This window comes from Anopheles coluzzii, chromosome 3 (assembly GCF_943734685.1).
Source record: "Anopheles coluzzii chromosome 3, AcolN3, whole genome shotgun sequence".
NCBI lineage: Eukaryota > Metazoa > Arthropoda > Insecta > Diptera > Culicidae > Anopheles > Anopheles coluzzii.
Genome location: NC_064671.1, coordinates 43,822,519 through 43,844,284, shown reverse-complemented (window position 1 = coordinate 43,844,284; position 21,766 = coordinate 43,822,519). Strand labels below are relative to the sequence as shown.

The window sequence follows — 21,766 nt, the reverse complement described above, 5'->3', positions numbered from 1 at the left end:
TGTAAAATGCCAAATAACTTCCCCTTTGATCGAATGTAAAAAACTATTTCAAAAAGTTTAAAACAATTATATTCAGTCAGAATCATTTCAAATAATAAATTAATAATTTTGGCTGGAAATCACGAGATTCGATTTAAGCGGAAATTCGAGATACGCAGTATTGTACGACCGTTTTCGGTCTTCATTTACCGTATATCTCGGGGGCTACATGTAATATCTAGTTGCAAATATTACAAGCCATTGATGTATAACTATGCATAGCTAGGTAGACAAATGTATAATTTAAGCATCTGCCATTACAATTTTTTTAATTAAACATTTAAAAACATTAACAAATTAATGTCTTACCTTTTTTAATGTAAGAATGTTTAAATTTTACTGTCTTGACTCTTAAAGAGACAAAATCTAGCAAAATATCATTAAAAAAAATATTAAAACAAGATGGAATAAAACTACAAAATTGAAGTTATTTTAACCAGCTCATCTTGCACCGTTACAATAAAATAATATTTAAAAACTAAATAATGACAAAATTACTGCGCCAAAAAGTTTATATTTCGCAAAACCACGTGGTTCAACTGAACGCAAACGAATCCTCTAAAATCCTCGCTCGAAACGTCTAAAACAGTCACAATTACTTACAAAAAGCATCGCCAGCGAGGGAAAATCGCATCGAATTGAAGCGTTGGCGAGCTCGCGAAAACCGCAAAATCGCAACTGCTTTTTGGCCTGCGGAATCCGTTTACAACACACAGTTCGTTGCTAGACATGTTTGCACCCGAAGCTGGCCGAACAGTGACAGCTTCCACCTCCTCCGCGACTCATTTGTTGTGAACAGTCCCACCACCGCCGAGGTAAACAAGTACCATGCCGTTGTGAAATTCGTACCGTGTGCGCGCAATTAAAGTACACACGCGTGACGAACGTTGACGTCGGCCGTCACCGTTCTGCACCGCCGTTAGCTGCGAGTGTTTTTTCTTCCCATTCTTACATAATATGCAAGAACTTGACCCACATACCTGCGCCACTGACCACTGTTCGCTATGTTGTTCCTGACGAAAGTGCCGAGCTCGTTCTGCGTTCTGCTAAAGCGCAGCTGCTCGTGCTCCGTAATACATGGCGTACGGCCGTACAGTCCCAACGCTCCCGCCACCGCCACCGCCAGCAGCGGATCGCCCGTGTCCGCCGTGGGGAAGACGCCCGTCGAGCTGCTGAAGGAGAAGCTTAACCACGGTGAGATACAGCCCGATCCGCACCAGGTTCGCGTCACCGAAGCCCTGCAGGTAGTGTATGATAGTATTAAAACCTACAGCCCACCTAAACCGAGCACTGGCATTGGGAAATGGTTCAGCTTCGGCAGGGCGGAGAAGGCGGTGGCCGCACCCAAGGGACTGTACATCTACGGCAGCGTCGGCGGTGGCAAAACGATGCTCATGGACATGTTCTACGACTGCTGTGCGGTAAGTGTGCGACCGTGTCCTTTGCACACGGCATGCGTGTGCGTGTGTTGGTGCCAGCGTGAGAGTTGGGTAGGGGATAACCTCGCCACCTGTGTTCGGTTTGCTTCTAGATTGATCGAAAGCGACGTGTGCACTTCAACTCCTTCATGACCGACGTGCACGCCAAAATTCACGACATCAAATCGAAACATGTGCGGGATGCGAGCAACAGCAAGCCACAACCGTTCGACCCAATTAAGCCTGTTGCCGAGCTGATTACCCAGGACTCGTGGATGATTTGCTTCGATGAATTTCAGGTATGTCGCAGGTGCCGTAGACGACGGCGGTTGACCTATCGGGTTAGCTAAGTCAGCTGAGCGACCGTGTGAATAATCGCTGCCTTATCGCACGCTGTGCCGTTATGCTTCCCAGCCGTACTAATCACACTTGCATTCCTTCGCCTGCTTCTCCCTCTTCCCTCCTCGAAGGTTACCGACATAGCGGACGCAATGATCTTGAAACGGCTGTTCACTTATCTCTTCAATAACGGCGTGATAGTGGTGGCCACCAGCAACCGTGCCCCCGACGATCTGTACAAAAATGGGCTGCAGCGTAGCAACTTTGTGCCGTTCATCGGAGTGCTGAAGAATCACTGCAACATCGTAACGCTCGACAGTGGCGTTGATTATCGCACGGCGGCGCTAAAGGGGGAAAGTAAACATTACTTTGAGTACGTTATACAAACACCGTATGCATGCGAATCGATCGTAAGCGATTGTTTGCTTTTGTTTTGCAGCAAATCCCAAGGCGCAAGCGATGCGAACGCTTCGATGGACAAACTGTTCAAGGTGCTCTGCTCGCAGGAGAACGATATGATACGCCCGAAAACGTTTACCCATTTTGGAAGGAATATAACATTCGCCAAAACCTGTGGCCAGGTGCTTGACAGTACATTTGATGAACTCTGTGATAAGGTAGCTATCGAATGAATTTTTTTTTCCTATTTGGATCAAACTGACTTGCATTTCTAATGCCGCTTTTAGCCACTCGGTGCAAGCGATTTCCTACAGATAGCACAATTCTTTCACACGGTACTGATACGCGATATCCCGCAATTGAACCTGAAGCTAAAATCCCAAACGAGACGATTCATCACGTTGATCGACACGCTTTACGATAGTCGCGTAAGGGTAAGTATAAATATCGCTACCACCAAGCATTAGTGGCCGTAATTACGGACCAAGTGCATGTAAATAATCCACACTACTTCCCGCATTGCCAGCTGGTAGTATCGGCGGACGTACCGTACAAGTATCTGTTTTCAAACGATGCTCCGGACGATATGCACACCTCGGACGAGCATCGTATGCTGATGGACGATCTCAAAATTACCAAGGATTCGACGGACGCCAGTTCGAACATTTTCACGGGTGAGGAAGAAGTATTCGCTTTCGAGCGGACAGTGTCGCGACTGGCCGAAATGCAGTCAGCCGAATACTGGACGCTGTGGGAGAAGCACCGCTAGGTAGAACGATATTCAAATTTCGCGCCAGCATTGGGCCGAGTGTATAACGATGGGTACTTAAAATTTTGTGTGTAAATAATTGACGACCAGAAGGGGTTTTGTAGGCAAATTTTAAATCAATCTTAAAAAATAAACTAATATATTTATTCTTGCTTTTGCCGCAAATTCAAAAAACATTTGCTTTCTATTCACATTAATGTCACTGAGTGAAAGAATAAAATAGAAATATGAATAGGATGTAGATGAATATAGAATTTCAGATTCGTGTTTCGCATAAAAAACGATTAAATTTTAAATTGACGGCGCAACCGCAAATGTGACAGCGCTGCTTTGACAGAAACACGCTTTGACGGCCCTGCTTGCCAGCTGTGGTGTTTTGACGTGGATTTTGTTTGTTTGTTGATCGTACGGATTCTCTTTCTACCAAAACCAGAATTGTTTGGTATATTTGCCGTCTAGAACCGTTTTCAAATTAGTTTACAGCTACTATTCCCACCGCACGGTCAAAAATGGCAAAGGAAAAGTATTCCATTCTGCTGCCGACGTATAATGAACGTGAAAACCTTCCAATCATTATCTGGCTGATTGTGAAGTACATGCAAGAGGCGTAAGTGTTTGCCCTTTGTTGGCTATTTGCTTGCAATAAACAGCATAAACTGTTAATTTCGATACTTTTCTTGCAGAAAAATCAATTTCGAAGTGATCGTCATCGACGATGGCAGTCCGGATGGGACACTGGACGTTGCAAAGCAGCTGCAAAAAATATACGGCGAAGATCGTATCCTTCTCCGGCCGAGGGCAGCAAAGCTGGGCCTGGGAACTGCCTACATTCATGGAATAGAGCACGCCACTGGCGATTACATCATTATCATGGATGCTGATCTGAGCCATCATGTACGTATTCCAACTGAAGACGTTTCCATGCGGATCTTTCCATGCGTCGCGTCTCCTTTCAACAAAACCGGTTTTTAATTGTGGCTCCATTTGCAGCCCAAATTCATTCCACAGTTTGTTGAGCTGCAGAAGAAAGGTGGCTACGATGTAGTGTCGGGAACTCGGTACAAGGGAACCGGCGGTGTGTATGGATGGGACTTCAAGCGGAAGCTCATCTCACGCGGAGCGAACTTCCTTTCCCAGTTGCTGCTGCGTCCGAATGCGTCCGATCTGACCGGATCGTTCCGGCTGTATCGCAAGGAGGTTCTTAAGGAACTGATATCTCGCTGCACCTCGAAAGGATACGTCTTCCAGATGGAAATGATCGTCCGAGCCAGGCAGCTGAATTACACCATCGGAGAGGTTCCAATATCGTTCGTCGATCGTGTGTACGGCCAGTCTAAGCTCGGTGGTTCCGAGATAGTACAGTTTGCGAAGAATTTGTTATACCTTTTTGCCACTACGTAAGCAAGAAAGAGAATAATCCCTCTTCCTACGACGGCATTTCCGTTGTCATCAACAATAAACTCCACACACACACGGGTATGAAGACGAGAAGCAAATCGTACCTGTTGTTTTAACAATCGTATTCACACCGTTCCGATTTCTTCTACCCTTTGTTTAAGCTAACTCTTGCACAAATGATCGATTATGTTTCTGCTGATCACTCGCGCCACTTTAATGGTGGGAAGAGGAATCGTTGGCCGACGATTTGCCGTACTGCTTTTCCCACCAGACGACGTACTCCTCCTTGCGCTTTTCACGCCGCGCAAAGTAGTCGGGGAACTGTGCCTTTTCCAACGGGTGCCAGTAGTCGAGTACCCAGTCCGGAGGAATCACTTCACGCTCGAACGCGACACCGCCCGGTGACATGGGGACTAAAAAAAAGAGAAAGGAAAGAAGCACAGTGAAAAGGCTCTATCACAAATCGCACACATCAATCCGCCGTACACTTCTTCGGTTGGTAGTGCTGCTTTTCGAACAATTCTCGTTCGCCATCGGCCACCAGCTGGGCCACCTTGGCCGGGTCCTTTTCGTTCCGGTGCTGATCGAAACGCGCTCGCATCAGAGTAGCCTGGTAGCGGAAGATGTGTCTGCAACCAAACAAGGACACAGTCAGTTGTTTGTTTTGAATGTTCCGAACGTGCACGGCGGCCTAGCTCGCCGTACCCGTCCAATTACATAAGCTGGTTCCCGGAGCAACACTCAACCGCGTACCAGAACCGGTCTGTTTTGCAAGCTTACCTTCTATCGAACCATGATTCTAGGTTGCGCAAGGACTTCTTGTACAGCGTGCAAACCCGGCGCGTGTGGGCCAGTGCCGCATTGGTCGGTGCGGACATTTTTATTTACGTAAAACTCCGATGCGAGCAAGTGAATTCGGTTCGATGCAGGTTTTGCTTTGGGAGAAAATGTCAAATGGTGAATGTTGTGACGTTTGTGAGCAGCCTGTTCAGGGCTGCTTCGTCGAAAGGGGTGAGTTTTACAGGGTGATACGCCAACGTTCGGTGGTGAGATAAGACAGGGTTTCTCTTTTCATTTTTTTTTATTGCTTCATATATATTTTTGAACTTGAGCCACAAATTTAGTCAAAAATACCAACAGTCAGAGAAAATAAAATAAAATTGATAAACCGATAAAATAATATTGCAACGGCTCAAAGTTATTATAAGAAAGGGTTCAACAAACCTTAAAAAACCTCCCAAGTGCCACAAATCCACTAAACGGCCACTAAACGGGTTCTAAACGGCCCAAGCTCTCTACCTAAACAGAATATTAGACAGATTATATTAGGAGAAAGACTTCATTTAGCAGACGGTAAACGACTGACGCATTCTAAAAATAGCACAAATAGCAGGAGGCGCCATCTGTTGGTGAGATAACCACCCAGGAGGAAAGCTCCACTTTCCCTTGCTTTTAGAGCTTTCTCTTTCTCTCTGTACTGTTCCCAAGTGCCACAAATACACTAAACGACCACTAAACGGGTTCTAAACGACTCAAGCTCCCAACGGAATATAAAAATACTTTGTGTAGCAGACGGCAAAGAACTCATGCATCCTAAATAAAGTTTAAAAAAGCTAGAGGCGCCATCTGTTGGTGGGATAGCCACACAGCGGAGCTTTCTTCGCTTTTAGAGCTTTCTTTTCCTTCCTTCTGTACTGTTGTATTTTTCGCATTGAAATTATGCATCGCTAGAACTAAACCGGCGATACGATTGTTTAAATACTAAATTCCATTGTTACCCACCAGCACTGAAGTAGTTGAGATTTGAGAGTTGGTATTGACCAATCTTATAGATTTTTGCTAGGATAGTTCGTAGGGTATATAGGCAATGATTAGATGAAGCTAGGCGAAACACATTGCAAAGAAAGGACAGCAATATACATATGAGTTATAAATTCAATTTCTTCAATTTCTTAATTTTATAGAGACTTTGGGGTCTAGCTCATTCGCCTTTTATAAGTTATAAAACGCCATCTATTGGGCAAACCAGTGAAGCTATAGAGCTTTCCCAAGTACCAAAAATCCACTAAACGACCACTAAACGGGTTCTAAACGACTCAAGCTCTCAACCTAAACGGAATATAGAAAGACTTCGTTTAGCAGACGGCAAACGATTCATGCATTCTAAAAAGAGCAAAAAGTTGGTGGCGCCATCTGTTGGTGGGATACCGAACCAGTGGGAGCTTCCACGCTTGGAGAGCTTTCTCATTTCCTCTGTACTGTTGTATATTTCGCATTGAAGTTATGCATCGCTAGAACTAAAACGGTGATACGATTGTTTAAATACTAAATTCCATTGTTACCCACCAGCACTGAAGCAAGTGAGACTTGAGTAATGGTCGTTGGTGTTGTGATATCCACGTATCTGACCACACGACCATATTCATATGGATGATGAGATGAAACTTGTCGAAACACGTTGTAAGGGAAGGACAGCAATATAAATATGAATTATTATTATTAAACGCCATCTATTGAGCAAACCAGTGAAACTATAGAGCATTCGTGTTTTATTCTATGGATATTTGATTTTCTAAACTGTAGCGATTGGATATAGTATCAGAACACGTTTCTAACTACACTACACTAGTAGGAGAAAGGTATAAAAAAAAACTTTACCAACCAGTGCGATGTACAATATGAATAAAAAAATGCCAATTTCTCAATCAACTTACTCCTTCAAATAAGTAAAACAGCTTCTCCAGTTATGGTAACGAAAAAATAATCAATCTTATGATTTATTTCATAAAAAAACTCACAGTCATGTTTTGTGAATTTAATGCTTCTTTATAACGCTACATAGCCTCTGCTTGATTCTTATCTGTATGGACGCCTACACGCTTTTGTAAAAAAAAAATCTTTTCCTTTGGCTGCCATCGGTAACTACCTTCTGCATGGTACAGCGTAATAAGCCGTTTCAACACTCGTATCCACTCGTCAGTTGTGTTTGTATGTTGTTGTTTTTTATATCACAATTATTGAATTAAAGTGTGACATTGCATCAAGCACATGGAAGTTAAAACAAAATTCATTTGCAATAACATTGCATCATTCACTAGATTTTGCAGCATCCGGGTATGGGTTTTGCAGCTATGATATGATATGATCTCTTGCGCGTCTCAAATTAGCCTACAATTGAGGTGCAAAACGTGACTCATCTAGCTAAGATTCGTTACCATCGAAGCCTTTTACAAGTACTGGTGAGGTAATGTTTGCAATTGCACGATGTTCTCAATGTCCTAGTGCTACCTTCCTTCACTAAACACTCCAGCGCCTGTACCTATTGTCTTTATACACTTGTACTGTAAAACAGGCATGATGCTGCTGCTTGAATATTATACTGAGAGTACCTGTACGAAACAGCTGCACAATTCTGTACGAAATCAAAAGAGGCGTATTTTTAAAAATTTGCAAAATCTTTTTTGTGTGGAATATATCATTTCTTCTGGTAGTGACCAAAATGTCAGAAATAGCCTCTTGTTAGCCCCGAATAAAAAAGCCAAAATTATATACAATAATTTAGAGGACAATCTAAACTACATTCACTTAACTTCTATATGTTGCGCTGTAAACGAAAAAACAATCCAAATAATAATTGCTTGCTCAATTATTATCAAATAAAACCATTATTACGTTCATTTTCATTCCCGTCTGTCTTACCACATATTATCCCTGATTCTAGATTCATAGGGCATCTGTGTGTTTTGTTATTCCTCTGTTTTTAATGTCTATACTCATCTGTTTTGCGACTAGCTTAGTATCGAATTTACAACTCTTTCCGCCTCTCTATATGTTTCTTTTAGCCTTTAGTGGATCCATCTCGTCTGTCTGATGATGTCTAGTAAAATTCTAGAACTCAAAAAAGGATAGTAATATACATGTATGCATTCTATTGTATGTAGAATCATTTGTTGTACTCATTGCAGCTAACAGTTTGGCTGATAATCTCACTTTTATCCCGATCGCTGCATCCTCAGCAAATGAACAAGATTCTTTGGAGCAATCTTACAACTATTGCACTTTCCGCTATACTCTCTATACAAAACCATGAACTATATTTTGTTTGCAGCTAATCCCTTCCTTTTCGAATAACCTACTGGTGTTGAGTTTTCATCACCTATCTCGTTTGAAATCTTGCCGGTGCACTTTAACGAATGAATTGTATCCTTATACGTAATGAGGCATAATCAACCAATACTCTCCAAACCAGCACACTCCTGAGTGGAACACAGCTGCACCTTACAGGAAGGCACACGTCAGCACAAGTATCAGCACACTGACGGGGAAGATGATGTAGATCGCCATGCGCGGATGGCACGTGGACACGAGAAACGTAATATCATCCTCCTCGTGTTCGATACCGTCGCGCGTCGGCACCTCCACGATCACCCGCTCGTTCGACCAGAAGGTGATCGGGAACGAGCAGTGCGTGCTGTTGATGCACGCCTTCGAGTCGGAGATGTTCGAGTACTGGAACGTCGGCTTGTAGATGTCGAACATCGCGTGGATGTCGTTCTGCACGTAGTCGTTGTCGCTGTAGAAGATGTAATAGTAGTACCCATCCGACACCACCTCGTGCTTGGTGACGGTATGCGATGCGCCCTCGAGATACCGGACGCTTTGGCACGATTTGCTCGGTGGGAAACTATGCGCCAACAGGATATCACCGTCATAGCAGGAAAGCAAGCTGTTCTCAAAACTGGACACCGAATCGGACGTATTGTTGGAATGGTTCATTGCCGTGCCGCCATGATTGATCGCCCGATCGTACACCAGATCACGCCTTCGTCTGCGCCGGCGGCTTTGACCATTTGCAGGCCGCTGCTGCTGCTGTTGCTGCTCCGACCGATCCACACTGTCCGGTTGGACAATCTGTTCCCCCTCCGGGTGCTGCCGATGGCCGGTTTTGTTGTGCCCGTGGCGCTTCCGATGAATGCCGCTACCATCATCAGTACCATCATCATCGACCGAGGAAGGTCCCGCCTCGGTAGCACGGAAGTTGCGATACTTCTTGACGAGATTTTCCGTCGTGCTCGACGGTCGCTCGGTCGTGGTGGTCGTGGTGGTCGTAGTCGTCGTTGTGCTTGGCGGCGTCTGGACATTCTTTGTCGTGACCGACACTGGCCGGCCGATCCGTTTCGTCGTAGCATGGTGCACTTTCCTTCCCGAGCTGTCGTACGCCGTCGTCCGTTTGTTCTTGTCCAGCTCGTTGTCCGTGGTGCGAGCGTGCTGGGCACGTGCCTCCTTGGAGGTATGCAAACGATGCAACAGCGAGGCAGACTCTTCGGGTGATAAGCGCTCCTCCGTTAAATCTTCTCCACCTGTGGTGACGGAAAAGGCAGGTCCAATGAGAAAATGATCCTTCTGTCCCACCATACTACACTACTCCCCTTCCCACTTACCATGATTGCCATCGACGGGCAGCTTGGGCAGCCCCTTCTGCTCACCCGAATACTCGATAAACTCGGCCGCCGACTCGAACGTGACCAGCACCTGGCCGTGTTCCTTGTTGAGGTAGTTGTCGATCTTGTTGTTGTTGTGCTCGAGCAGCCCGCACGTCCGCAGATTGCGCTCACCCTTCACAACCAGTATGCGGGAGCCGTCGTACCGGGAGCAAACCTTCAGCGCAACAGTCGCCCCCTTCAGCAGATAGAAGCCCCAGTACTCGAGCGTATCGTCCGGCAGGGACATGGACTTTTTCAACCGTATGTGCTTGCGGTTCTTCGACACTTCCGGTTCGTGGTCGAGCTGGAACGCGTTGAACGTGCTGTTCATCTGCAGCGTGTGCTTCTGGCAGAACACGGACGAGATGCCATCGCGGATTTCGATAATGTCCGACTCGGCGATCGGATAGACCACGTCCGCAAACACCGTGTGGCGCAGGTAGAGTGGGAGAATGATGAGCGAGGCCGGCAGGACGGCGGTCAGGATGCAGAAGGCAATCACCCGCTTGACGCCGTGCATATTTTTCGACTCTGTGGGAATTTACATTCGAAAAAATGGTTAGAAAAAAGGATGTTAAATTTTGCAAACTATCACGCATAAGAAAATCCAGAAAATCGATTAATAAATACAGTTAAAATGGATCACCTCTACTGCAAAATCATACCCTACAACTATCCTCAACTGCCAACACGCGCAGCAAGAAGCTGAAGATGCTGAATTAAACTGTGTCATCATCAAAACAACAACTCGCACCCGGTCGTCTTCGTCGTTCGTCAAGCACGAGCAAGTGTACACGGTTCAATCATGCACCGGATTTTTTTTTTTACTGGCGCGATAAGACAAGCGCAGACAGACACCAGAGATCTGCTTAGTGGACTGCCTCATTTTTGGACCGCGGCAATATACACACCACCAACGGTTATCATCATCGGTACATCAGCACATTTGCTTCACGCCTCCTTCTGGCACTCTGCGGCTCGTTAGGGACACATGTGGGACGTCCCACAAAAATGTTACTCTCTAATCTTGTTGTGCCCGTTGACGTCGAGACGCACGAAAAATGGCGCGCAACCAAAATTTCGACGTGATGCGCATTCAAAAATCGACTGCCCTTCACGTGTTGGGCACGTTTCTTCACCTCCCCCATGTAAATGTCCCTCGAAGATCGCTCATACTGTCACCACTTAGTAACTGAATCACCAGCCTGTTTGATACGTTTGGGAAGCGCGGGTCATACCTGCTACTTGAATAGAGATACCTTACCAGAAAGTTATCTCATTGCGATTGTATGGTTTACAGGTGGTACAGAATGCCAGCCTTTGTGAAGCGTTATGACTTTGGCTCAAGTAGAGTGTTTCCTTTCACGTACACGTACCGCTCGTCGTACCGGAGACACTGCGTCATGCCATAGTACAGGGATGGGCAAAGTCCAGTCCACCATCTGGCTCTAAAGCACAGAAATTAACTGTGTTTTTTTTAACAAACCGATAAAATGAGCGTTGTTAGAAGCGCATTCTCCACATTGAATAGTTATTTGTGTATTTTATTTCAATACCAATGGGTAATATGATTAACTGACTTTTTTGCTCATTAATTGTATTCACTTTTGCACACTTTTCCCTAGATTCATTGCCATGCTTTTGTGGAAAGTTTTGAATTATTAGCTCAATAATGCTGTTTGTAACAAAACTAGGAAATATTGACATATTGAGCAATTACATGTCACTTTAATAACAATGGGACAGATGTGTCCAAAATCATTATTCAGCACTCAAAGAACCTGATGTAAGGTATCATCTACTAATTGATTTTTTTTTTTAATAGTTCCGAGTTAACATATAAAAAGTTGTGATGATTGCTAGTAAAATTAATCTGAAGCCCAAAAAAATATAAACAAATGGTTTACTCCAACTTCTAATTGGGCTTATGATTTGGAATCAAATGTTGGAAGAGTGATGTAATGGTTGTTTTAGGAGAACATAATTGTAGAGATGAATAATTCAGTTGTAGATTCTAAAATCCTTGCACATAAAAATCCAAAATTTTAAAATCATTTAATCCTAAAATATTCAATCTCCAAACATTCATGATTTTTTAAACAATACCCAATCCCTCAAGGTTTATGTATCTATATCGATTCATGAATCTATATCTCAAGATTGTTCCTCTTTTTCCCCCCAATCACTGCACTTTACTAAATAAGAGCTTAGGATCGATTTTCGGGATCGTTCACAGTTTTCTTTTTTGTTGCAGTAGTATACTGTATTTTTTTTTTTGTATTTAGGTTAAATCTAGCCTCTTTTTTTTGTCTCGCTGATAACAATTTCAATGTGCAACATTATGCCAATTGGTGTACACGGACCCACTCGTACGAAGATCACATCTACTTGTGTGATGGGTACTGCAAACCTTGACGCTTTCATTATTCATGAATATCTTGGAAGTCAAACATATTTAGAGATTTATGAATCATTAGAGATTTCTGAATTTTTGAGATATAAAGATTCAGGAGCCTTTCGAGATTCGATTTGAGAATTGAAATCACTCTTCATTTACGATTCGTATGAATCATTACTTCATCTTCATTACATTAATAAATCGTAGGAAACCCTGTAATGAGAGATATTAACGTATGGGAGCGTTCCTACATACACCGAGAATGCAGCTGAGAAAATAACTGACAGCATGCTTTGACAGCGACTGACAGCATTTTCGGTGAGAGAATTCTCCTCGGCATGCAAAGAACGATGGAGCTGAGAAAAAATTGAATTGGCAGTTTATAGCGATCGATCAATTATAGTTTGCATTTTTGCCGTCCAATAATCGTAGATATATTATTAAAAAGTAAAAGAAACTTTTTTGACTTCGATTTAGCGATTAAAATGGTTTTTTTCAACATCATTTTAAAAGTCTCATCTCGGCGCTTTTCAGAGCTTCTACACACACCAGCGTGAGAAACCGGTTGTCAATTCTCTCACAGCCATCTCTCAGCTGCATTCTCGGTGTATGTAGAAACGCTCTGGGAGAATTTATTTATTTATTTCGATAATTTTATGATCTGGTACTGCATAGACTATGACCCTTGCCACTTAATTCTATATACTAAAACTAATCTTGCCTTTTACCGAGTGCGTACGAATATACTACGATAGTTTTAAAACTCTGCGTAGTCAAATGGAAGTCAAATGATTCGGAATGATAATTGAACTGTCTACACATTGTCAAGAGAGGGTCGTTGTATGATGCTAAAGTTCTCCTATAATCATTATGTTCAAAGTTCAAAAATGTACGTACAGAATAATTCATACATAATTTAATTGTGAGTTATCTATTACTCGTATTATAAGCATACTTTTAGCTGATTATGTCTTTTCCTATGATGACACCTGAAAACTGAACAATGAGAATGTCGCATGAAGAATCATACCAACAGGCTAATAGTAATATGTAGTAGCAACAAATTCAATAAGCAATAAATTCCAAAAGTCAGGTAAAACTTTACACAAATAAATATAAGAACAGATTTAACAGTCTTCAATCGGACAATTAGAAACGTTTGCCGACCCCTGCCGTAGAAGCACACCAAGTGAGTGATGTCGCGCCAAACAAGGAAGTAGATGGCAATACCCTTCTCCTGCGACCCATACCTAATCACTGTACTCGTCTGCCTTATCTATGACGATGGAAATTATGAACTATTATGAAAGGCTTTTCTACAAGCCGGGTTCTTATGTTACGTCCACTTCTCGCGGAATGTTACGCTTAAATGAATAAATATTTAGTTGTCGTTTTTTCCATACCTGTGTGATTGTTTGCAACACACAACAACCTCAGCGCACAAACATATCACGTTTCAAAAACGGTTAATGTACTTTAGAAGCGAGGCCAGCGAGCGCGTTCTGCAACTGCGACAAACTCCAGCACAGCCAGTCGAGTTGGAAGAAAAAAACGAGTAAACCTATCAAACGGGAAGGTCATACTGCAACAACAACAACAAAAAATGCACCAAACCATACACCGTGCATACATCCATCCATAGGGCAACAACATGCTTGCCCTTGGAAAGACAACACGATGAACTATAATGCTACGTAAAGAATGGGCTTTATTTATAGCTTGAACGTGTGCCAAATATTATGAGCCCACTGGTTACATTGTTGTCTTTCTTGTTCACGTTTTCTATGGAAATGCCGGCTCGATCGATTAAATTTCAGGCCCCGTTTTGCTAGCGTTCTTCAAACGTTGCTTTGCAAAAACAAGCGCATCAAGTGCACATCGCGAGGTGGCCATATTGCACGCCTCATTTGCCACAGTAAGGTCCATTTCACTGATCCCATGCAAAACAAGTCCGTCGGGACAAACAGATGACGGTTTCCTGTTTATCTGACTCATGCCGCCAGGGGCTGGCGGCTGTTGCCTGGGAGCAGAATAAGAAAAGTCCAAGCTCTCTCGGCTCAAAGGGGGATGTACATTCTGTGAACAATTATTTAATTAATTTTCCCGATCATTCGCTCGACCTTCACCTATGAAAACAAGGCCTAAATGCGTGGCCAATTCATTCCGGTACGATCCGGGTACGACTTGTTGGTCGACTTGACCCGACCGAATGGCGCTGAGCAAACCGCTCGTCAGCAGCCAATCGTGCGCTGTGAGCCGGGCGCATTTTCAAATTACAATCAACGAAGTACGCTCATCCCCTAATCTTGCGGTCGCTTTCATCGTTCCTATCCGTTCTTCTCCCTTCTGCGCTAATGGTGGGGAGGGCGAAGAACTCACCCGATAGTAGATGGACTCCCCCTCCAACAAGCGAAACAAGGGGGTGTTATTTTTATCATCGAGCGCATTTTGTTAGTGTCTCCTCATCGTGGAGCATTGCGCGCTTGCCATCCCACTGAACTCACTCACGCCCACCACCACCACCGCCCATTCTAGTGGAAGCTGTTTGTGGTGCAAACGAGTCTTGGTGGGGGGTTTTTTGTGATCAATAAGCCGGGGAATACTTTCCGCACGGTTGGTTGCTTTCGTTAATAAAGGGAAATCAACACCTGCTCCTCCAAAACCAAACCCTAGAGCGTGATAAAGAGATGATGATGATGATGCTGATGATGTCCGTATTATATTGCAACAAAGTCACACGCACGCACACACACACATGTAGGAGGAGGAACAAGGTATTGTTTTGAAACCAGAGGGTTAATATTAGAAACAGAATAAACACACTACACATGTTACACAGGCGAGAGGCCGTTGATACAACGTGTTTTAGCGAACGATTTTACTTTACTGCTGCTCACCGAATTCATGCATCGTTGTGCAGTTGTGGAGTGACTTTTTTCCCTTTCTCTCTCTCTCGCTATCGACACTATTTTTTTTAAATTATAGATTCCTTTACACGACACTGGGATGGGGATTTATTGACTGGAATAATTCACTGCACCAAACCAATGCAAGGCTTCGGAAATTCCTCCCTCTGGTCGCGTAACGCGCGTACTTGCCCGAACAATACGCAGCAACAGCGGTAGCGTAACACGCACGTACACCTGGGACTACGCCGGGGGTTGCACTCCTTCTGCTACGCCGAGATGATAACGTCTTCTCTGTGGGGGCCGATAAGGTCTTTCTTATCTTAGCACACTAAACTTCCGTCACTACCACACACTAGACACGCTTAATCGTCTTGTTCAGAGCTACAAAAGCAACAGCACTACCTGGAACATGCGTGTGTGTGTGTGTGGGGCGTAAAGAAAACGCGCGACAAATGAAACATCACCATTATCAGAGCCTGCTACCATCTATTCCTAAATACCCACCACTTGTGCACACACGCGAGTGCTCGAACCGTGATGCTGCAAAGATGCGCCAAAGCAGCAGAACCTTCTCTGCCCAGTGTCGCTGCTTCCACAACCGCCCTTTCCACAACACTCCCTCTCTTCCGCGTGTTACGTTATGCACAGATACACAGAGCCACCATCAGCAGGGTGGAAAATTCAACCTTCAACACCATGCAGCACAAAGCGCGTTTCCATGCTGCTCCGAGGGCTTTGTGTGTTTGCTGTTGTGAGACGAACCTGGCGCTGCTCTTTATCTTCCAACCCTTCGCTGATGCGTTGTTCCACGCGCAACCATAAAGTGCACCATTTCTTGCTAGGACACAACACACAGATATACACACAAACACCGCGCAGTACAGTTAAATGTTTGAGTAGCAGCAGTAAAGAGACTGACAGACAAACTTTAAAATAATCTGATTAACACGAAAGAAATGGTGAAACAGCGTTCAGTACGGACAGCACGCACCGTGCGCGACAAGAAAGCGTGAACTGTGCGGTTTGCGTATTCCCTCTTGCGCGTGTTGGACAAATTTGATTCCACTGCTTATGGTTTTCAAAACAAACCACCCTCTTCCATACCGCTCCTTCCCTGTACAGCTACTTACAGAGAACCAACCCCCTTCTAAAGCCCTCCCCTACTGAGGGTTGGCTTGACACTGGGCGTTTGACAGGTTGGAACAGGGTTGAAACGCGCGCACCAAGCGAACATAGGGTAGGAAATTTAAAACGATTTTGAAATAACCGTTTGTTTTACAGCGTTTTTTATTATTTTATTCATGACTTAAATGTGGGTTCACGTAAAGATTCTCCCCTGTCTGTTTAATTCTGATATTGGCTTAGAAATTGTTGAAGAGCTTGAAATGTTCATTGAAGTATTCTTCTTATTACTTTTTCTTCTAATGGAATATTTTAAATCATTTCGTTTATATTTTACTTTAACATTGAATTAAATTAATTTTATTTAATAGTATTTAATTAATCGACTTCAATTTTATGCAGTACATTGTTATTCTTATGTAAATCAAACACAAGCTAATTTAGTGTAAATCGTAAGGGAAACCCCTTAGGCGGCGCTCTAGCAGCAATCGAACACGACATCCGACACGAACAAACCCACACAATCATATGGAGGTGCACTGTGAGACACAAACAAACAAACAAGACAAACATCGAGTCGAACATGTCAGTTGATTCTGTCTGTGATGTTCGATACCCACCTGTGCTGTGGTACCTTGGCTGTCAAACGCTTCACAGCTACAGTAGATAGAATTCAATTCGGGACATTTTCAAGTTTGTTTACGTAGTTTGCAACTTGTTCGTCTTAAAATTGCGACCAGAATATTTAAAATTGCTATCAATAATATTTGCAATGCTTCGCAATTAATTAGAACATCAAATATACAGGTTTGAAAAATATTAAACTATTGCGTGTACATAACGTATGTGTGTGCACTGTATGTGTTTTGGCATGGATGTTTGTTTACATTTTTCAATTTTAACTTTTTATGATTTTTATGTTATTATTGATGTGAATAAGTAGTAAATTATTTGTTGAATCTTCACCCTGCAGAAGGATATTCATTTAAACTATGAAAATGCTTCATTTTCGAGATGAAAAGATACGCGTATTGCAGTGCATCATGACAGGTCTGTAAGACATCGAACAGCTGACAGTGCACCTATCGAACAGAGTCGTGTTTGTTTGTCTCGTTCGATTGGTCCCAGAGCGCCGCCTAAGATCGCTAAGCTAAGTGTAAATAAAAAAAATAACTACAAACATGAAAATAGATAGACGTACTGCATACTTTCAGGCGTTTAGTAAGGCTGCCGGGGACCATTCCTCGTGATTCGCAAATAACGTTGTTGAGCGTCATTTTAACGTTACTTAGCGTTAGATTTTGCCAAATCAGAAAAGATCAGAAAATACTAACAAATTTCCTTACATTTCTACTATTGAAGCATGCTTTTTGTCTTTAAAAAAAAAAACAAAATTCAAATTTTAGTTCAAATGGTCAAAATAATAAACTTTTAATTTTAAGCTTTACAATGCCATCGTGGGGCCTAGGACTATCTAGGGTCGTAGTTTGTTTACTTCTGGTTTATAATTATATGGTTCACTATAGTTAAAGGTAAAACTAATTTTAAATGTATTAAAGCAGTGATTTCCATCCTTTTTGCAGCCTTTCCCCCCACGTGAGGTGCATGTAGGTTTTCATTTCCGTCTCATAAGATCATGAGCGGGGGGAGAGCGTGGCAATCCTGGGTATTAGGCGAAATTTTGATTGAAAAAAACCCTCTAAAAAAATTCAAAATTCCCCCCTGCTGGGAAGAATTGAAAATCGCTGGTATTAAAGCTTCGCAAAATCGAAATGGTTTATCAGACGGCAGCAATCGAATGACGAAAATCATTTTAATAACAAATTGAAGCCTTCAAATATATATAAAAAATAAAACCCTTGCATTTATTGAAACCAAAATCTATGAAGAAACCGAATGATTCATAAACCAATTAATATATGAATCATTTCCCATCTCCAGAACTTTGCCACTTTTCAATCAGCCTAAATGAGTTTATCAACAGTTCGGAGAGCTCTTTTATTAGCGACGATTATCCTTATCGCCCCCTCCCCAGCATTGGAGCATCACAAAGCCGTACCTAATCAAACCCAACCACTACCTCCGTGCAAGATAATACTTCTTCACCACTACCGTGCAGCCATAACACCCGCTGGTCACGCCAATACCTTCGCCCTAAGCATATTTAATTCAGCTGTATATCGGAAAGCGTTCACGCTTTGGTCAGCCGGTCAGCCGGTCTTCTGCAGATTGCATAATTCGTTGTCCCGAGTTATCAACAAATCGCGCCATTGTTTGATTTTGTTTTCAAAACAACCAACCGTCCCAACCCATCAACAGTTACCCCAACCATACCCCCCCCCCACCCCCTCAATTGCCACTATCTCTGTAACTAATCAAATTGCAAAATAAATGTCATCGATAAATTAAGTGCAGCTTTTATAGCACCTCACGCCGATACGCTGCGAGACAAAGCTTGCGTATGCAAATGCGCCTGAGAACAGGATTTGCGTGCGCGTCCCGCCTTTCCATAATCCTGGTAACGTGGTGGATACGCACGGTGTTGCCGTGCGCAACCGTACAGACAACACTTCAACGTAAACGCATTTGACGTTGGTTTGGGATTTAGAACACAGTATCACAGCGTCTGGAATATATTTCCCATCACACATAGAAACGCTTCCTATTATAAAAACAACGCGTCGCCCTGCACCGACATATCCTTTTCCCCTCCCTGCGTTGTGTTCCCTGCTTTGAAGCGGATGACTAACCGCGGTGCAATAAAACACTTGATGAAGCGCTACATCGCATATGAACCTACCCCGGCAGTAACGTTATAGGCGCACAGACTACAACGTGATCGCCTCAAGAGCTGCAGCGGAGCGCACGCCAACACAAGCGTGGCAGTAGGCGCGCTTTAGGAAGAAATCACATTTGCGCGCAAATCTTCACCTCGCGTCTTGTTTGGCGTGTAACAAACGTTTACACACAGCTTTCTCTCGCTGATGCAAAGAAAAGCCCACGGTAATCTAAAGCCCAGCCCCAGCAGTCATGGGCGTGCGAGGAAAGCTTTCTAAGTTTATTCTAGGCAGGTTTACTATTTAATTGGACACTAAAAGGGGTTGCAATAACCCCAGCACAGCATAGACAGCGTGATAGCAGCAGCAGCAGCAGTAATACACAACGCACAGTGCACTGTATATTTAGATGACCCTTTCCATGACCGATCGGATTAAATTTGCAAAAATTAGTTAAACGACACAATTAATTTTTTTTAGTTATTTGAAAACCCTTGTTTGTTGACAATACTCACTGTTCAACCGCTGCAGGGAATTGTATTTGTACACATGGTAGTACGCCACGTTGTCCGCGTTGTTCGCGTACCGGAGCCGTTTAGTTTGCGCCATTTTTCAACAGCTGTTTTGTTTGACTATTTTGTTCGTTTGAAAGTGGATGTTTTTTCGTTCCGTTTCAACACACCCTTAACACGCACCTGACACACTTCACAGCTTTGATTGATCGATCGTGAATATCACCGTTTTACTAAGCACTAAGATCACAAAAGACGGAGCATACCAGGCAGCTCAAAGATGTTTCCTCTACTCCACACTTCTAATTCACGATCAATTTTTGTTCAAAATCCTGTTTCTAATTCTTAACTGGTTCCTTCAAAATAAAAACCTCCAAAACACACTCCCCCAATGCCACACAAAAGTGGCGCCTAAAACACACTCCCCGCTTCGGATCACTCGCTAACAGAATGCTTGATAACGACGACGCAGATGCCGCACGAACGGCGCTGGAAATCTCGAGCTCACCGAAGGAACGACCATTCCGCACGCCGTCCAGCAACCGTTTGCGCGAGTGACCCGCTCGCGTAAGCTAGCACGACCTGTCGCACATCGTCGCCTTTGGGGCACTGGAAACATCACCATATCGCTTACCACCATCGGCCCGATCGGCCCAACTCGACGACTTCGACGGGGAGGAGGGGCGTTCAACAATAGAGAAGGCAAGGCGGCAGTTTATTATCTTCTGGTTACCCTTACCCCACCCCAGCCCAGCGCAACGCATCGCATCCGTCCGCGGCTCAAGCGCTGCAATCTCGTTTGTATTGTGGGTCGTCTGTGGCGAGGGGAAGTGTGTTTACTTCGCCGGGTGGCGCGTTCATCGCTGATACACCTTTTTCTTAGACCGAAGCGTATTTTGGGACCACTTTAGCGCGTACAATGGGACCCGCTGAACCGGATATGCCGGACGGCGCAAGGATCGAGTGATGCCGCGCGATCGTTCAAACAGGTTCAAGCAAGTGCAGCCAGTTGCATGGTCAACTGTCACTTCCGTTTGTCCGTTCCGAAAAAGGGGCACCCGTACCCGCGCAGATAGGAGGGAGGTTGATGATGATAAAGGGAAAAGAAATGCAAACTATTTGCAATCTCGCATCAAACAGAGAGACCGAGACGCTTTGATAGCTACCCGGCTCCTCATCATCATCATCATCGTCAAACATCAAACAAAACCTCGGAGGGCGATCTCAGCACACATAAGTGGCCATCATCATCATCGTCGTCTTTGCACCGTATCGTCGTCGTTGCCATCGTGCGGTGTTTTCTTTAAGATTTGTGCTGTGTTTTTCGACCTCTTTCCTTCTTAGTGGAGGGGTGTGTGGGAGGTTTGGATGATAAAATTATATCGTTCCCGGTATGCACCCCCTCCCCGCAGTCTCGGCGACTGGAACTGGGCTGAATTGTTTCCGGATGAGTTTTGAAAAATTGTGATCCATTCGAAGGGAAGGCCCAGACCAAACAGCTGGGAGTGGGGAAGGGCCACCTAATGAAGGTCTGTGAAGAATTTCAAGTAGTTTTGAATACCAGCGTGTGGTTGTATGTGACCTTCGTACGAAAACTTGATTTTGTGCGACGCAACAGCGACAAGGAACTGGGGCCATATGTTTTGGAAGGGCCCCTGTGTGTGTGTATGTGTGTTTGCTTCGGCACTCCACGTTCGCGAGGTCGTTAGCAATGCCTGTAGCCCTTTGTTAAGATGCTCGAAAGTCTCTTGCTTATTTTCTATTGCAATTACATAAACTCTACTTGAACGTGCCGTTGAACTTTCGTGGCGGTGCTATTGATTAGTACCGCAGCTCATCAAGGAATCTTCGCGTACACTGTGGTGCTTCACCTGTTGCCAATGTAGATCGGCACATTTAGAACACAATAACCAATTGAGACCGATCACGCCGTTTTTGACGTCCTATTGGGCTGCGAGACGTGTGTGGACACTATCTGTGCAAGATGTAAGACGAAAAGCCCTCCGTCGGTTAGACGTGGATAGAAGATGTTCAGGGGTTGTCGTCCGATGCTAGCAATTGATGAATTTGATAATAATTTATCGCAAACAAATGCGTCATTTCGTAATCGTTTGAAAAGGCATTCTTCTGCTGGTGTGGTCTCATTTTCGGGGCTCATCCTGCGTAAACAGCTGCATCAACAACACGTTGGGGTCGGTTAAGA

At 43.9% G+C, this 21,766-nt stretch overlaps 4 protein-coding genes across 7 annotated transcripts; 2 read left to right on the top strand and 2 right to left on the bottom strand.

The window, feature by feature from the left end:
* Window positions 1-822: 822 nt before the first annotated feature.
* Window positions 823-3,116, top strand: LOC120957000 (putative ATPase N2B). Its single transcript, XM_040378899.2, has 6 exons — window positions 823-1,460; window positions 1,571-1,756; window positions 1,928-2,169; window positions 2,236-2,413; window positions 2,483-2,629; window positions 2,722-3,116. Exons 1-6 carry the CDS (start codon window positions 1,044-1,046, stop codon window positions 2,962-2,964), a joined length of 1,413 nt encoding a protein of 470 aa, XP_040234833.2. The 5' UTR covers window positions 823-1,043; the 3' UTR covers window positions 2,965-3,116.
* Window positions 3,117-3,317: 201 nt separating this feature from the next.
* On the top strand, window positions 3,318-4,486 carry LOC120957001 (dolichol-phosphate mannosyltransferase subunit 1). The gene is made up of 3 exons (XM_040378900.2): window positions 3,318-3,571; window positions 3,648-3,858; window positions 3,955-4,486. Exons 1-3 carry the CDS (start codon window positions 3,474-3,476, stop codon window positions 4,363-4,365), a joined length of 720 nt encoding a protein of 239 aa, XP_040234834.1. The 5' UTR covers window positions 3,318-3,473; the 3' UTR covers window positions 4,366-4,486.
* Window positions 4,442-5,328, bottom strand: LOC120957002 (NADH dehydrogenase [ubiquinone] 1 beta subcomplex subunit 9). Its single transcript, XM_040378901.2, has 3 exons — window positions 5,143-5,328; window positions 4,849-4,991; window positions 4,442-4,775 (listed from the first exon to the last, which is right to left on the bottom strand). The coding sequence occupies exons 1-3, from the start codon at window positions 5,238-5,240 to the stop codon at window positions 4,576-4,578; spliced, it is 441 nt and encodes a 146-aa protein (XP_040234835.1). The 5' UTR covers window positions 5,241-5,328; the 3' UTR covers window positions 4,442-4,575.
* Window positions 5,329-7,106: 1,778 nt separating this feature from the next.
* Window positions 7,107-20,183, bottom strand: LOC120956036 (uncharacterized). 4 transcript variants are annotated; one of them, XM_040377406.2, is made up of 3 exons: window positions 19,567-20,183; window positions 9,804-10,376; window positions 7,107-9,722 (listed from the first exon to the last, which is right to left on the bottom strand). In XM_040377406.2, exons 1-3 carry the CDS (start codon window positions 19,658-19,660, stop codon window positions 8,641-8,643), a joined length of 1,749 nt encoding a protein of 582 aa, XP_040233340.2. In that variant the 5' UTR covers window positions 19,661-20,183; the 3' UTR covers window positions 7,107-8,640. The 4 variants fall into 4 exon arrangements, with proteins under 4 accessions (XP_040233340.2, XP_040233342.2, XP_040233341.2 ...); XM_040377408.2 differs by lacking the exon at window positions 19,567-20,183 and adding an exon at window positions 15,657-16,216; XM_040377407.2 differs by lacking the exon at window positions 19,567-20,183 and adding an exon at window positions 15,141-15,554.
* Window positions 20,184-21,766: the final 1,583 nt, after the last annotated feature.

Excerpts from the sequence above, each read along its gene's own strand:
- LOC120957000 (XM_040378899.2), top strand. The coding sequence starts at position 1,044 with ATGTTGTTCCTGACGAAAGTGCCGAGCTCGTTCTGCGTTCTGCTAAAG. Across the intron at positions 1,757-1,927 it reads TTTGCTTCGATGAATTTCAG|GTTACCGACATAGCGGACGC; the intron begins GTATGTCGCAGG and ends CCCTCCTCGAAG. Across the intron at positions 2,630-2,721 it reads TTTACGATAGTCGCGTAAGG|CTGGTAGTATCGGCGGACGT; the intron begins GTAAGTATAAAT and ends CCGCATTGCCAG.
- LOC120957001 (XM_040378900.2), top strand. The coding sequence starts at position 3,474 with ATGGCAAAGGAAAAGTATTCCATTCTGCTGCCGACGTATAATGAACGT. Across the intron at positions 3,572-3,647 it reads GTGAAGTACATGCAAGAGGC|AAAAATCAATTTCGAAGTGA; the intron begins GTAAGTGTTTGC and ends CTTTTCTTGCAG. Across the intron at positions 3,859-3,954 it reads ATGCTGATCTGAGCCATCAT|CCCAAATTCATTCCACAGTT; the intron begins GTACGTATTCCA and ends CTCCATTTGCAG.
- LOC120957002 (XM_040378901.2), bottom strand. The coding sequence starts at position 5,240 with ATGTCCGCACCGACCAATGCGGCACTGGCCCACACGCGCCGGGTTTGC. Across the intron at positions 4,992-5,142 it reads GAATCATGGTTCGATAGAAG|ACACATCTTCCGCTACCAGG; the intron begins GTAAGCTTGCAA and ends GTTTGGTTGCAG. Across the intron at positions 4,776-4,848 it reads GCACTACCAACCGAAGAAGT|TCCCCATGTCACCGGGCGGT; the intron begins GTACGGCGGATT and ends TCTTTTTTTTAG.
- LOC120956036 (XM_040377406.2), bottom strand. The coding sequence starts at position 19,660 with ATGGCGCAAACTAAACGGCTCCGGTACGCGAACAACGCGGACAACGTG. Across the intron at positions 10,377-19,566 it reads TTCCCTGCAGCGGTTGAACA|AGTCGAAAAATATGCACGGC; the intron begins GTGAGTATTGTC and ends AAATTCCCACAG. Across the intron at positions 9,723-9,803 it reads GCCCGTCGATGGCAATCATG|GTGGAGAAGATTTAACGGAG; the intron begins GTAAGTGGGAAG and ends CCGTCACCACAG.